Source organism: Narcine bancroftii, chromosome 2 (genome assembly GCF_036971445.1).
Source record: "Narcine bancroftii isolate sNarBan1 chromosome 2, sNarBan1.hap1, whole genome shotgun sequence".
NCBI lineage: Eukaryota > Metazoa > Chordata > Chondrichthyes > Torpediniformes > Narcinidae > Narcine > Narcine bancroftii.
Window position 1 is genome coordinate 164611743 of NC_091470.1, and position 17241 is coordinate 164628983.

General features: G+C 42.4%; 1 protein-coding gene across 4 annotated transcripts in view; it reads left to right on the top strand.

Annotated features, from left to right (window-relative positions):
* Positions 1-5030, top strand: part of epha8 (eph receptor A8) — a 271719-nt gene extending 266689 nt beyond the window's left edge. For all 4 annotated transcript variants that reach the window (XM_069919029.1, XM_069919030.1, XM_069919028.1 and 1 more), the window contains one exon: positions 4448-5030. In XM_069919029.1, coding sequence (XP_069775130.1) covers positions 4448-4562 — 115 coding nt within the window. In that variant the 3' untranslated portion in view covers positions 4563-5030. The remainder of the gene's footprint in view (positions 1-4447) is intronic.
* The last annotated feature ends 12211 nt before the right edge of the window (positions 5031-17241 follow it).

Genomic DNA, 17241 nt, shown 5'->3' on the forward strand with positions numbered 1-17241 from the left:
AGACAATGCAGTGCTCATTCATAGAAGTTCTGACCAACTCCAGCCCATCCTCTCTGTGGTTGCTCTGGGAACAATATTCCGGAGTCAGATGGGGTGGAGGCTTTGTTAAAGTATGAACCACACAGTTATCCCATCTCTCGCCTTTCAAACATCCATGAAGGCCTTGTTCATCCTTCTCTTCAAAACCTTTGATGCCTTGGCTAATCTAGAAATTATCAATCTCTCCCCTCGATACACCCAATGACGGCCTTCACAGCTGCCTGTAGCAAGGAATTCCTCAGACTAATCATCCTCTGGCTGAAGAAATTCCTTCACATCTTTGTTCTAAGCGGATTCTGTAAATCCTGAAGTTGTCCCCTCTGGCCCTGAACTCTCTCACCATGGGAAACAACATTTCTACATCGACATGTCTTTAAACATTCAAAATTCAATGAGATTCTCCCCATTCCTCCCCCCCATTCTCCTAAATTCCAATGAATACAGGTTAAGAACAATTAAAATCTCCTTCCTCTTTCATTCCTGGAATCATCCTTGTGAACCTCATCTGAACCCTCTTTGACTTCAACATATCCTTTCTTAAATGAGAAGCCCCAAATACTCCAAGTGAGGCCTTACCTGTGCCTTATAAAACCTCAATATCGCATCCCTGCCCTTCTATTCTACTTCCCTTGAAATTAATGCCCCCGTATGCACCACCTTCTAAACATTCAGGCTAGGTCTCCAAGCCCCTTTGATTTTCATTCTGAAAATTAAAATATTCCTCGACCGATCACAGCTTTTACGGAATGCATGTTTATTTCCCTTGGCAGAAATACCAAAATCTTGGTCCACTTTCTCTCCAATCCTGATACATTATTTCCATGTCTCACGTCATCAAATTTTATGATAGCTCTGGACGAGAATGTTGCCAAATATTGAGTAGTTCTAAGCTGTGGGCCTGGATCCTTGGGGAATTCAATTGAAATTGTTGAAACTCATCTACCTCTGATCAATCTTCAGAGTTGAGAAAGGCCATCACTCCTTCTGTCCAATCAACCTCAGTGGTGTACCTTATCAGCATAAACCATTGTGACTGAGATGTTTCTCTGCCAGTCTGATCTCCATCCAAAGGTACTTTACCAAACCACTTTCTCATTTTTAAATTATTATGGCCAACTTAAAACCAGGCTTATGATGACAATCACAGGAGCAAGTGATACAATTTTAAAATAACAGTGTGGATGTAAAGATTCTCTCAAATCTGAGAATCCCTGCGTTATTGTCAGGTCCAAGTTGTAAAACAGAACAGGTTTTATGAACTCCCATTGTGCAAGGTTTAACTCAATTGTGGGTGGTCCGCCATAAGCTTTTGATATGCAGAATCAGACCTTGCAGCTCACGGTAAAGGAGGTCATTCATGGTGCCAACAGATGCTCAACGACTCTTTGCCAAGTTTTTTTTAAATCATTTCGCAGTAACTGGGCACCGATTCACTCTGGCTTCTGCTCTTGTTCCTGAGTTCCAATTCACTCTGGCTTTGCTCCTGTTACCGGGTGCCAATTCACTCTGGCTCCTGCTCCTGTTATTGGGTGCTGATTTACCCTGGCCCCTGTTGCAAGGCATCTGTTGTGTCTGTAAGCGGGAAAAGCAATAGCAACACTCTTCAATCAATCGGCTGATGGTCACAGAGTCTGAACCAGGAAGCATAAATTAGATTTAAATCAAATGCAAAAAAACAATGAGCAGAAAGATTGAATTAATCAATAAAAGAATCAGGCTGCAAATGCACATAAAATATTATTAAATTTTGAGGGAGTGAAACCTCACAGTTGTAATACAAAAATTTCAAGGGCAGTTAACTTCTTTGGCAGTAATTATGATGTATCACACGATTAAAACAATTATTTACTTCTGACTGTACAGGCCTTAACATTTTCCAATGTGTTTCATCCGTCACAAATAAGTAAATCCCCAAAACTCCACAACCTAACATCAATTTTGGTGCTGAGTCCATTGTAGTCTCCGGAGGAGGAAGCTATCTTTCATACTTCACGGGGGACTGTACTTATGTGACCTTTTGAAGGATTTGGCTTACCCTCTTGGTGATGTGAATTAGTGAAACCTCTTTAATTTTACATCAATCTGGCTACGTTTGTGTGTTTATGATAAAACTGACCACAATGAACACCCTTAGCATTCACCCACTTGACAGGAAGAATGTCTGCCGGTGATCATGCGCCTCAGAACTTTGGGGATTTGTGGGTGGGTGGATGCATGCACATGGCTATGTGTGTGTGTCTTGTTAACCATTCAAGATCTGTCGACTAAGGAGGGGAGAGGAGGGAGGAGAAAGGCATAAGGCGAGAGAATTTTGTTGTAGTTGGGGGTAAGGAGTTGAAAGGGTGGTGATTTTATTTTACAGCTGTTCTTGCTGAGATCAATAACTTTCATTAGGTTAAGAAATGGTCAAATGCTCAGGCCAGACACGGAATTACCCAGAACAACAAAACTTGCTTCAAGCTTTGTTTATAAAGGTAAGAGTTGGGGTATTTTTTTAAATCTTAGAGAGAGTAGACAGTCAATACCTTTACCCTGGGACGACAATATCAAATACCAGAGGGCATAGTGGAGATGTCAGAGGTAAGTTTTCTACTCAGAGAGCGGTGACTGCCTGGAATGCATTGCCAGGGGTGAAGGTGAAGGCTGATAGAGATGGTCAAAAAATCTTGGACAGGCACATGGATGTAAAAAAAAAAGAGGGTCATGGTTATGAGGGAAGAAAGGATTAAATTGTTGTGGTCTAGGTTTCCACAGTTTGGCACAACATCATTGGTTCTATGTTCATGTTCTAAATAATGGTCACCAAACTTCGGGGGAATTCCTTGTCGTTTTGAAAGCTCCCTCTATCTTCTTCTGTTTCACACTTGAATAACTCCGAGTCCTGCTCCCATGGAAACCAAAGGCTAGGAAAGGTGCGCAATGCCATTACAGCACCAGGGAACTTGGTTCGAACCCGGCTCTCTCTGTAAGGGGATTGTATGTTACCTCCACAACCTATATGAGTTTCCTCCGGGGGCTCCAGTTTCATCGCACCTTCAAAAAGCGTACAGGGGTGGTAGGTTAATTGGCTACACGGGTGTATATTGGCTGGAGTGGGCACATGGGCTGGAAGGGCCTGTTGCTGTGCTGTGCCTCTAGATTAAAATCACATCTTTTCCCCTCTGTTGGAGTTTCCACAAAGCTCAGTTTATCCAGGATTTGTGAGAGTTGGAGAATTAGGCTTCACAGGCGCTCTCTGCCATCCCAGCTTCACAAACACAAAATGCTGGATGAACTCAGTGGGTCAGGCAATGCTCATGGAAGGTAGTAGACAGTGTTCACATGCCCTAAAATTGGCACAATGCAAACAATATTAGTATGGTCGCCGCACAAGGTTTGTGCCAAATGAGTGAAGCATTCAGTACTTTGCCTTCATCTTCTCATGAATTTACGTCCTTGCTGCGTTACCTATAGGTTGTCACACCAATTCTTCATCCACCCCTCTTGACTCTCTATTTCCTCCCATGGATGCCGCCTGACCCGCTGACTTTCCGTGTTGCTCCAGTTTTAAAGTATCTGGAGACATGTTGGTTACCTTCACATGCTACGAGGTGGTCATCCACTGATATCGTTGCTTGAATATCTGCGAGCATTTGCTTCCTGATTCCCAGTCTTCCCAGTATTTGTAATTTAAATTTTTAAAGTAATTGAAATTTAGGCAGAGAGTGCGGTATCGAGCCCTTTTGGCCTACAAGCCCATGCAGCCTAATTACACCCAATTGACCTACAACCCAATACATTTTGAGTGGTGGGATAAAAACCAGATCACCTGGAGGAAACTCACACGCATCCCTGATTGAATTTGTTGTTGAGGGTTCCGATGGTGGAGGGGTAACGTCTGTTCCTGAACCTTGTGGTGCGAATCTTGTGGAACCTAGATCTCTTTCCTGATGGCAGGAGCGAGAACAGAGTGTGTGTTGCGTGGTGTGGATCCTGCTGCTCTCCAACATCAGTGTACCCTGTAGATTTTCTCAATGGCAGGGAGGGTTTTTGTTCGTGATATCCTGGGCTGTGTCCACCACCTTTGGCGGGGTTTTACCCTCAGGTGTATTGGTGTCCCCCATACCAGACCGTGATGCAGCCGGTCAGCACACTTTCCACCACACCTCTGTAGAAATTTGCCAGAGTTTCCAATGCCAGACCAAATCTCCACAAACTCCCATGGAAATAGAGGTGATACCTTCACGATGCTGTTAGTGTGCAGTGTGTAGTATTTGCCCTGGTCTTGAGGCTCAGCTCAAAGATCGATGCATGATCTATGGAGAATGGATGTAATTAGAGAAAGGCAGTAGTTGTAAACTCTTTGCTGATGGCGTTAACCTTTCACTTATCTTTCTTTCTCCCTTCTGCCTTCACCCATCAATAACAGGGATATCCGGAGACTTGGAATAACATTGATGGGACACCAGAAGAAGATTCACAGCAGCATACAGATCATGAGGACACAACTAATGTGCGCAAACAGCCCAGGTATTCATGTGTAGCCACAAGGCTGTCATCACAGAATGTACAGGAACTCCAGTCTGATGGCGCAAGAATGGCTGCACTTCAAACTTTTAGAATTTTGCCTTCAATATGAAAAAAAATGAAAGATTTATAAAAAGCAACAGATGGGTACTGCCTCACTTCTGAAAGAACGTCTTAGAAAGCCTACCGTTACTAGTCATGTTATGAAGACCTGTCGGGTTTCTCCAGAAAACCGAACGGAGCCCAGATGGGCCACTGGCCTTGTTCTCTTCCTTGCTTTATGAAATTAATCTCGAGCTAACCCAGACCCTGTTGGGAGCTCTGACGCAACAGGAATGGAGTAAGTAGGTACTTTGCCGGAACCTGAGGAAGAGATGGTCCTGTACTGAGGAAGCAGTCTACAGAGGGATGGTTGAGACTGGTTAACGCTGACAGTGGAAACATTGCAAGGTTGTTCTGACACTTCCTGCAGGATCGATATCAATTTTGGGGATGGTGCCTACATTCCTTTTTAAAGTTCTGAAGCAGGCCCCTGTTTTAAGACACGGCTTCTTCAAGGGTGTCAGTGAGACGGCGAGTTTGGCCAATGGTTTAAATATGGTCAATTTGCGCGCACACACACACACAAAAAAAGAGGATTGTCTTGTTTATTCTCAACTGAACGAAAGTCGGAGTGGGCAGATCATTTACTGTTTGCTCTTATGACTGGTATTGCAGTTTTTCAGGTTTGTGATTTTGACCAGGAAACAGTTCGACCTGCCCCAATTTCGGATCAGGATATTAAAGAGGTCTATCAAGCCTATGTATCTGTCAGTAAATCATACGTATTATGTTGTACCAATCAAAAAAATTGCAGCTTCACCTTCTATTAAAATAATTACACTCTTCCAGACTTTGAAAGACACAAATCGTTGTCACTAAGTTAGATTTTATGGTGCAAAGTTCAATTCTGCGCACGTGATTAGGCTCTGGTGCCTGCTAGATCACTGTTTTCGAACAGATGCCACAGCAGTTCCAACTGACCTCTGCGTCTTGTGGAGAAGTGTGCCCATCCCACTGGGTGTCTGTTTGTTCCGCTGTAGACGCTGAACAGACTTATCAGTGTTTGTCAGTTTCAGGTCCACCACACTACACAGTGGTGGTTGTGACTATAGCAAGGTTAAATTTGGTCTTTTAAAAGTTATTGACAAAATGAGAGCATGGACAAAGTCACCATTAATGTCCAAACCCTTTCAGTAGTCAGTCACTCGAGCAGAATATCCTGAAACTTGATGCATATTGAAAAACGGAGTTAGCAATCGAAAGAAACTTTTCATTTTAAAATGTTAAATCGATAAGTAATGGGTAGTACTGAGAGGAAAAGGCATGTTTATTTGGTGTATTGACTCAAATGTTTGACAGATTTATTTGAAATTTATTCTTCATATGGCAGAGTTCATTTAGGTGTACTGAACAGAAAGGTAGATTTGTAATTATATATGATTCTGGCTTGTAAAATGCTGTTTTGAGTTTGAAAGAAAGGCATGGAACTATGGTGTAGGCCCCATCTTTCATGGCCTGTGCTGGGATGCAAGGCTTTGAGAGATTCCAAGGCCAATGGCCTTGCATGAATTGCAATCTTTGCTTCAAGCTCATTACGTGGGCTTCGAAACATGAATGGAAGTTTTAGGTGTTGCAATTATAAGGTAGAATTAGCGAACTGTAAAAGCACTCCACTGCAGGAGGCAGCGAGGGGCTTTGTTCCCATTTTACTCACAAATCTTTTCAGGTTGTGTTACACCCCTGCAGCTATTTAACAGTTAATTCTCTCAAATGCATCTAATGGCTGAGTGACTACGTTTGTAAAATATGGAAAATGATATAACCTAATGAGTACATTTTATGAACAGTGGGAAACATAATAGAGAAACATGGTGAAAAATGATACTTATCCGCTAAAGTCTTGACCGTCATTTAAGGGTATTAGTAAGGACATAAGCTCTACCATGTTGAAACTTTCATGCCTCTCTGCTCATTTTCATTGATCATTTCATTGTAACCACATTATGGTGTGCACAACGCTATTACAGTGCCAGCGACCCAGGTTCGTATCCGGTGCTGTCTGTGAGGAGTTCATACGTTCTCCCCGTGTCTGCGTGGAATTCCACTGGGTGCTCCATTTTCCTCCCACCATGCAAAACATACTGGGGGGGGGGGTGTTATTTTGGGTGCAATTGGGTGGAGCAGGTTTATATACCGATAGAATCAACTTCTACTGTTGTAACTTTTTTAAAAAGTTGAAAGTTGTTAAAATATATAGTTACCCCAGACCTAATTTTCTCCAAGAATGGTGTATTTATTAACAGAACCTCATGTATCAGTTAAAGATGCTGAAACCTAAGGCTTTTAAAGAATCGTCTTCACAGAATTAATCTCCAGTGCCCCATGATCAATGGGAGAATTTCTGCTGTTCAAAGTTTGAAGGTCTGTGGAAGAGTTTAATTCATGTAGAATTAGTGCAGGGACCTATAGATAAAGGGGCTGAGGATTTGCACTGATGTCCCACTCTTTCCACATCTGGGCTGCAGCTCCATGCTCTTGTGGAGCTTTGCCTAAGTTCAAGATTGCGTGAGCCCACTAAAGGGCCAGCATCTAAAGGCCTCCCTGGAGTTGCAGGTGCTCGGTGGTCTGCAGGATTTCCAGTTTATCAGTGGTTTTATTTCTGGAAAACCAGAATCCGAGGAGGGGGCCTTTGTTATAAATGTGGATGCTAATATAATTCTCTGAATTTTCTGTGAATTATTGAAATCACAATTGTCCCTTTCAGAAGCTGTAGATGTCAGTTCAATTGGCATCAGTATTTTATGTGACAAGCTGCATTGGGTAATAATTAGTTGAATTGAGATACAGATGGCTGGTAATCTAAATAACCAGTGAAATGGCGTTGGGATGATGCAAAGTCAGAATGAGAATCAGAATTAGATTTATTGTTATAAACGTGTCACGAAAATTTGTTGTTTTGTATTGTGCAGAACAAGGTGCAAAATTACTATTAATTACAATTCTGTTAATAAAAGATTTAAAAAAATAACTAGTCCAAAAAAGGAAAAAGGTGAGGTAGTGTTCATTATCCATTCAGAAATCTGATGGCAGAGAGAAAGAAGCTGTTTTTGTAACGTTAAGTGTGTGTCTTCAGGCTTCTCTACCTCCTTCCTGTTGGTAGTGGTTTGGCCTGGGCGGTGAGTGTCCTTGAGCATAGAAACTGCTTTCTTGAGGCACCGCCTCTGAAATATGTCCGTAATAGAGTGAAGACTAATGCTCATGATGGCACTGGCTGAGTTTACAACCCTTTGTAGTTTTCATTTATAACCCCATCTAACCACATCTCCAGCACAATATAATCAGAAAATTCTGAAAACACACAGTAGGTCGGCAGCATTCGTGGAAAGAGAAACAGAGTAAACATCCCCCAGGTCTGGATGCCTTCATCAGAATGAAGAATGAGAAAAAACACACTGGTATTTTGTGACAGAGAAGTGGGGAAGGGAAAGGTAAGTCAAAGGGAATATCTCTGATAGGGTGAGACTCAATAAGTTAATGTGGCATTTAAGTAGCAGATTAAGGTACTTTATCTGTTAATTCTGTTACTGATGATAAGGCTGTGAGACAGGGTCGGTAATGCGGTTGGTGCAACACTATTGTAGCGCCCGTGACCCAGCTTCGAATCTGCCACTGTCTGTAATGACCCTCCGAGAACTGCAAGTTCCCTTCCAGACAGAATGTAGCTCCGCCAAGCTCTTTCATCTGTTGCCATTTTTGTAAACAACAATCCATTAGTAAAGTCTCTTGGGCACTCTCCAAAACTTTTGCAAAGCCTGTTGGCCCTGACATGTCTAGCATGGGGAAGAGCTCCAGTATTTTAAATAAGATCTGTTTTAAAGTGTTTGTATGTGACCTACACTAACAAACCTTTCCCCAATGTATCTCCCAAAAACATATCTATATTCTGTCCCAGTAAGGAGTTTGAACGTTCTCCCCATGACCACGTGGTTTTTTTTGGATGCTCCAGTTTCCTCCCATGTTCCAAAGGCATACAGGATTAGTAGGCTAATTGGTCACACGGGTGTATTTGAGCGGCGCAGAACCATGGGCCTGTTACTGTGTGGCATCTCCGAATTATATTAAAAAAATATGAATTCAGCTTAACTAGACCAGCGAATGTGGAAAAATGAAAATAAGCACTCCCATCAATTTCCAGTCCTCAATCCTTGTTGGTTTGAAGTTACACCATGAGGTACTGAACTTTGCCAATTGTATGATACTCCTCCCTCTTCCATTTCATCCCAAATGACCCAGTCAGGAGAGGAATGTAATCGGCATAGCCATTTCCACTAAAGCTGCAGAAAAAGAGGTTTCTGAGATGTCTATCAAGTGTTGATACGCCAGTGGATCTGGTTTCAAAGCCCTTTGTTTTTGTGGTGGTAAACGATTTTCCATCATGTTGTTGGCTTACAGATACAGAGGCATGTGTTAATATTCTGCTTGTTAATATTCACAGTAGTGTTGGAGAGGTTATTGGGCTGAACTGGTTGAAATCACATGCTGAAGGAAGTTGGATACAAATGGGATTTTATTGCCTCTCGATGTTAAACAGCTTTGACAGACAGGATCCCCATAGTCCAACTTCATAAATATCTCTGTGCCTCCTACAAACTATTAAGTTAACATTTCTTATTGGATTTATGATGTTCATGAATACACACTGCTTCCTGCATTATACAAAATAGTCAGTGAGCATATGTGAGATATAGCTGGAATCCAAATTAAATTTTCTGAAATTAATACAGGACACTGAAATGCTTGCTAACTCATGGGGAGTGATCACCTCTTAATCAGAATGTTCACCACTAATGTCGATGCCGAATATGTTGATGACAGCTGTCGGCTGTGAACTTCAACACTTTTAAAGCAATTTCTTGGGGATTGGTGAACGCGAGTGGAAAGCCATCAGACTCAACCAGCATGGCCACAGAATGGAAAAAAGAATAATTTGTTAAATTGGTCACTTCAGCTGAAATAGAAAACACTGGATATACTCGACAGGTCATATAACTCCTGTGGAGAGCGACGATGTTAATGGGTTCAGTCAATGGCCGTTTAAGGACTTCAACTGAATTGAATACCTTAATTGAATAATTTTATAATTGTACAGCACATCAGTTTCAAAATCTATATTGGGATAAACATTTGAAATAAAGACACAAAACAGGATTGTTAAAGGGAGTGGATTTTTACCGGGTACAAGAGAGTAATATTAGACGATGAATAAGTCTTCTTCCTTCTCTCCTGGAGTTTTACTTCTATTGGAGTCACTTGGAGAGAGAGATGCAAACAGCCTGTGATCTGGTGTCACACACATGATTGAGTATCTCTCAATGTCCAGATTTACCCCAGTAATATCTTATTTGCCCCAGGTGGAGGAACAAGCAGGGCAGAAAGTCTGTCAGCTCTGCTTCATTGTTGAGGTGGCATGGCTACTGTAGTGGTTAGCGCCCACGCTGTTACAGCACTAGTGATCGGGACCGAGGCTCAAATCCCGCTCTTGTCTCTAAGGAGTTTGTATGTTCTCCCTGAGGCATGGGTTTTCATCCCTGCCGGCTCCAGTTTCCTCCCATCATTCAAAACGTATTGGGGCGGTGGGTTGTAGGTCAATGGGGTGTAATTGGGCGGCATGGGCTCGTGAGCCGAAATTGCCAGTTACCGTGCTGAATGTTTAAATTTACATTAAAATAATATTCTCCACCTCCAACATCCCACCACCTTTAAACTCACACCCACTCAAGTTCAAGTTTATTATGACATTTACCAAAATGCAGTAATTGAAGTTGTTTTGGGAGCAAGCCAGCAAATATCTCATATGTAGTACAGCAAATAAATCAGATTTATTGTCAGAGTACACACATGACATCACATACAACCCTAAGATTCTTTTCCCAGTGGTTGAGGCAGAATTACCATTTATTGGCAGTGCAAAAATAAATTGACTCAATGTACATATGTATACAATTAAAGAAATGTAAACAAACTGACTGTGCAATACAGAAAGAGGAAAAAAGAAATCAATAAAGTGCAAAAGTAAGAGTCCTTATAGAAATTCCCAATTGAGTGTGTTGTTGAGGAGTCTGATGCTGTTCCTGAACCTGGTAGGGTGACTCTTGTGGCACCTACACCTCTTTCCTGATGGCAGCAGCGAGAACAGTGTGTGTGCCGGGTGGTATTGATCCTTGATAATTGCTGCTGCTCTCCGATGACAGTGTTCCCTGTAGATGTTCGCGATGGTGGGGAGGGTTTACCCGTAATGTCCTGGGCTGTGTCCTCTACCGTTTACAGGGCTTTATACTCAGAGGTATTGGTGTCCCTATGATGCAGCCAGTCAGCACACTTTCCACCACACACCCGATGGAATTTTCCAAGATTTACAATGTCATACCAAATTTCTGCAAACTCCTGAGGAGTAGAGATGCTGATGTGATTTCTTCATGATGCCATTAGAAATAGAAAGATCCTCCCAGATAGTGACTCCCAAGAAATTTAAATTTGCACACCCTCTTCACCTCTGATCCGCCAATGATCACTGGATCGTACACCTTTGGTTTTCCCTTCCTGAAGTCAACATTCAGCCCCTTGGTTTTGGTGACATTAATTGCAAGGCTATTGTTGGTGCACCATTCAGCCAGGTTTTCAATCTCTCTCCTGTACACTAACTTATCACCCCTGTTTATACAACCCACTACCGAGGTATCGTCAGTGAATTTGTAAATGGTGTTGCTGTCGTACTGTCCATGCAGTGAGTAGAGCAAGGGGCTAAGAACGCAGCTCTTTGGAGATTCCGATGGAAATTGTGGAGATGTTCTTACCAATTCTCACTGTTTCTGCTCTGGATCCAGTTGCACAGTGGGGGGTTGAGTCCCAGGTCTTGGAGTTTGCTGACCACCATTGAGGAGAAGGTGTTAAATGCTGAACTGTAGTCGATAAAGAGCATCCTGATGTATGCAGAGTTGCAGAGAGAGGTTAGTTAGTGCAGAGTCAAGGCAACATAATCTTACTCAAAGATGATGTGCCGATCGAGACTTTGTGTTAAATGTGGTCAAGGCTCCCTCTTCATTGACTCCTTCTCTTGACATGATTATTGTATGGTGGATATTATTTTAGTTTTAATCATTATCGGTGGGAAGTTTTCATATTCAAATCAGATTTGAATGTACAGAGGGAATTACCAGCCATGTGTAAAGTACCTAACCTCACTGGGTAATAAATAATTTTACAGAGAATGTAACTATATGATTTTTTTAAAAGTCACTCATTCTTATCTTGGATTCTTTTACCAGACTTTACGTATTCACAAAAATGCCAAAATGGCGGATGTATTCAGCAGGTCATTCAGCGCCCATAGGAGAAATTTAAAGATATATTATTAACATTTCCGGCCTGAGTACATTGAAGAAGGGCTCAGAGCCTGAAATGTCGGTAATATATCTTTACCTCATGTGGACGCTGCAAGACCGGCTGAGTTCCTCCACCGTTTCTGCATTTTTACTACAATCTCAGCGTCTGCAGATTTTTGTGTTTCACTTGATTGGATGCTGAGAAGTAAGGCCGTTAATCAGTTATAAAATGGACAGATTGACCTTGATGTTTCTCCCACCTGAAGTTCCTGATCATTTCTACTGTGTGGACCATTCTTTGCCAATTAGTTGAGAATTAGTGAGGAACTCTTCAGTTAGTAAGGAACTCCCCAGTCTCTCTCTCCATTGTCACTTATCCACTTTGGGTTCTGAACTGTGCAACCTTCAGGTGAATCGGCAACTTTGCCTGCATTTTACTTCCTCTGGGCCTTGCGCGACCCATGGAGTTTCTTCGACACTTTTGCACGTTGACAATCCTCAACTGTGTAGTCAATGTGAAATATCAGTGAATATTTGTCGGTGCTTTCCGTACAGTATAACAGGACGTTCTGGAAATCAGGTCAGGCAGCATTAGTGAAGAGTGAAACAGATTTAATATTTCATGTCACTGATATTTTGTGAAGACTGAGAAGTGAGGAAAGCACTGAGGAGCAGGGGCAGTGAGAAGAAAGAAGTAGAGATCAAGGGCTCAAGCCCACAACGTCAATTATGCATCTTTTTATTTGCTATATAAAGGACCTGCTGAGGTTCTCCAGCTTTGTGTTTTTACTTCAACCACAGTGTCTGCAGACTTTCGTGTTTTACCAGAGATCTATATTATCTCAGTTTAAGAAATGCTGTTGGCACTCCTAAGAGAGAGTGACAATTGATTGTTAGGTGTAACTGATCAGTTGGGTGAAGAGTAAGTGGTGGGGAGGTGAATGAAAGCAGAAAAGGAGCAAAAATGTTGGAACCAGTAGATGCAAAATACAGCAGTTGCAGGGCACTTGAAATGACCGAGGATGCTCAGTTGATGGAGCAGCGTGTGACAGGTGATAAAATGATGTGGAATGTTCCAGGTGGGTATCCTTCCATTGGAGCTGGCTACATCTGGCACCAACAGGGAAGGCTGGTTATCTGAAATGCTGAACTCCGTCCCGACAACTCAGGTGATGCAGGTATTTATGTTAGGCCATTTTGGAGCAACTTCCCCACTAGGAGTTCAGTAAAATGGAGGTTGAAAGTGATAGGCGATTGGAAGCTTTGTGTCTGCTTTCTGTTGTAGCCCAAGTGAACCCAGAAGGTGACATCACCCTGTACCAAAATGATACCAAGGTCAAACAGGAAAGTCTGCAGACGCTGAAATTATAGTCCAAAAGTGCTAGAGAAACTCAGCAGGTGTTCAACAAAATTATCTTCCTGCCTGCATCCAGTCTCTCTGACGTAGAGGAGGCCTCCACAGGAGCAAGGGGTGAAGATTACCCTTACAGGCTGGACACAGACTGGGAGATCATTTCGCTGAGCACCTTCACTCTCTCCACTACAATAACCCCAGTGGCCAACCATTTTAATTCCATACGCCATTCCCATGCTGACTCATCCACTGCCAAACCGATAAATTAGAGCAGTAGTTTTCAAACATTTTCTTTCCACTCACATACCATCTTAGGTCATCCCTAGGCCATTGCTGGTCTGGGATTAGTAAGGGATGACTTAAGGTGGTATGCAAGTGGGGAAAAAAGGCTGAGAATCACTGCTATAAACCTAATTGTTACTGAAATATTTTGTTTGAGAAAAATTGTCATTGGCCCATTTTCTTTGGAGTTAGGAAACCGTGCACATAACGAGTCAATGAGATACAATTAAAACAGTTTTCAAACTTTTTTTTCCACTTGCATACTACCTTAAGTCATCCCTTACTAATCCCAGAGCAACTATAGCACAGGTGGAAAGAAAACATTTGAAAACTACTGAAGTAGAGGAACATGCTATATTCTCTCTGTGCACTCTCCAACCAGATGGCATAACCGACTTTTCCAGTTTCCATTAAACTCCTCTTTTCTCTCTTTTTCCCAAACCCTTTGTCTCCTTTCCTTCAGCTCCCAGTCCAGTTTCTTTCCTTCCCCATTCAGAGAGCTACCCGCTATCATTTCTCAGCTTTTATCGCTTCTACCCTTCCACCCATGACCCCTTCCCTGTTAGTCTGTGAGATGCACGATCAATTACACAAAGCCTGAAGTTATTAGAACTGAAGTCTTTTATTAGCAAAAGATGGACAGCATCCTTTGTGATGCTGGCTCTCCCTGAATCGGACTCGAAATGGGGGCTTGTGGCATGACAGCCTTTATGGGGATAAAGGGGAGGAGTCATGACCCAAGCAGGGTCACCACATTCACCCCCTCTTAAAAAGAAGACCTGGGGGGGTGGGAGGAGGTGACCTCATAAGTTCAGTCTGTCTGGCGCCACCTTTGGTGCCCCCATCCATGGGTCTTTGGTGGTCTCCGTCAACTCTGTCTGCTCCATCTCGGTTAGCCCAGCTGGGGTATTTGGTTGAGCCAGAAGGGTGGGAGCATGTGTGTCAGCTGCCGGGTTGGCCAGGGTGATTGGAGTAGGGAACTGAGGCCCTGAAGAGCTGTGGGGTGGTGGGGGGGTGGGGTCCAGATGCTCCCACATGTGTCAGAACATTCCAGAATACCACAGCATCCTCTTCCATCCAGGGTATTACATGGTTAAGTGAACAAAGGTCAGATCCTGTCCTCCTGGCTCCTTGAAAGACTTTTGATTAAGAATGAAATTAATTTCAGAATCGGCTGGATATGAGAGGACATCTTTTAAAATTTGTGGTGTCTATTTGTTAACTACACTACATAAAAGGATATTACAAAGTTAATTTTATATTGTCAGGGAGAAGTTGCATCTTATAAACGTAGTTGGAAAAATTCTACTTGATGCGAAAAAACCATCCAGTAGAGTTATTATCCTGATGTCCTGAGTAATTATCTCTTGGCCACATCTGTGATACAGATGTTTCACCCCACCAAATAAATTTTATTAACAATAAAACAATGTACAAAGTCTTAGTGTCCATATTCTTCCATTAGTCCTTGAATCTGCTACATAGCATCATTGTGACCCCCTTGTCGTTACTTCCCCCATTCATTATTTGAAGGGCTGCCTCTCTTGAGGGCCACTCAACGTCTGGTGGCAGAGGACTTTGGACTGTGACCCTTCCCGTCCTCTAGGAAACAGATAGATGAGTCATCTGTACCATTCTGTTGAATGCAATGGTTTTCAACCTTTTTTCTTTCCACTCACATGCCATTTTAAGTATTCCCTATACCAGAGGTGCTCTGTGATTAGTAAGGGATTTGCTTAAGGTGGTAAGTGGGTGGAAAGAAAAAGTTTGAAACCACAGTTTTAATCGTACCTCATTGACTTGTTATGTGCACGGTTTCATAACTCCGAAGGAAATGGGCCAATGACAATTTTTCTCAAGCAAAATATTTCAGTAATAATTGGGGAGAGCAGTGATTCTCAACCTTCTCTTCCCACTCACATCCCATCTTAAGCAATCCCTTTCTAATCACAGAGCACTGATGGCATAGGGATTACTTAAAGTGGGATGAGGTTGAAAAAAAAAGATTGAGAACCACTGGTCTAACAGGTGTTGCAATGTGTACTTGGAGGGGATTACAGGTTTCCCACATGCAATAGAACCATACTGTGCCACTGCACTGTCTAACTGTTACACATTCCACCGAACTTGATTTTCTATTGAAACCAGAACAATACCTATATTTCAAAAAAGGTTAATTGGTTGTGAAGTTGTTTCTGACATCATAAGAACGTGAAAAGGTTTTATGTAAATGCATGCTCTTTCTCCTTCTAGCAGTTCAACCAAATCTTAATGTTTTGAAGTCAAGGTAAACATATTTTGCCCTGAAGGATTAGCAATTGATTGATTACATTAATGCTGATTTACTCTGGAATTTTAATATGCGCAGAGCTAGCATGGAATACACAAGTAATGTAACAAAGCCAACCTTTATGAATAATTTGTACAGATGGAATTCATAGAATTGACATTATCTCCAAATCCAATTGATCGGTGCACAAGGTGCTAGAGGAACTCAACAGGCCAGGCAGCATCTGTGGAAGGCGATAGACAGTCAACTTTTCAGACCGTAATCCTTCCTCGCGAAGAGAAAGCATCAAGGCAGAGACACAAATAAAAGTGGGGTGGGGGTGGGGTGGGAGGGGGAATAGCACAGGTTGGAAGGTGAATACAGGTGGAACAAATCATAAAAAAAAGTAAGCTGGGCAGTGATTGGAGGAATGGGCAGAGGGCTGTGGAAGGTGCATGCTTATAGGATGACATGGAATGTCAATCATGGAGCGGGTGGGAGATAGTGGAAGGAAAATGTGGGTGTCAGGTTGGGGAGGGGGAAGGGAAGGTAAAGAGGACAAGTGGAGCTAGGGGAATCAAGAAAAAACAATTGTGGGGTGTTTAAGAAAACAAGTGGGGAGATTAGAACAGGGTATGTGGCTTGGTGGGACCATATGCTTTGCATGTGGGCGACCTCGGATTCAATCCCCAGCATCTACGTTCTTGGTGTCTTATGAATTTTCAATTCCCTTCAGAAAATAAATTTGTTTAGGTCGGCACAGTTGCCGTAGAGGTTATCACAACACCTTTGCAGCACCAGCGGTCGGTATTGGGGTTCGAACTCGACACTGTTTGTAAGGACTTTGTACATTTTCCCCGTGTATTTTCCGGTATCCTCCCACCATTCAAAATGTACTGGGGATGTAGGTTAATGGGGTGTAAGTTGGGAGACAACTGGACATGGGAGAAGACAGGTGATGCCATCTGGTTAGAAATTTCCAAGACAGAATATAAAGTGTTGTTCTTTGAATTACCAGGTGGCATTGACGTGACAGTAGAATAGGTTGTGTCAGTATGGGAATGCAAAGTGGTTAGCCATCAGGAGATCCTGAATATTGTGGCAGAGAAAAGGTGTTCATTGAAACAATCCCCCAATCTATGGGATTAAAGCAAAAGGATCAGTGAAAGTGTTGTCCCACTGCACGGTGCCTCCTTGGGCTGGCATCAGTCCTTGAGATGAGTTTTATGTACCAGGGTGAACAATATATTGAAATGTCATTTGGATTTACGATGAGACTTGGCAAGGCAAAATTTTGTACGATGCAAATATTTTTGAAGTGCTTTTTTTTTAAAACAAATCCCAGAAGAGGAGAAATTACACAGGCT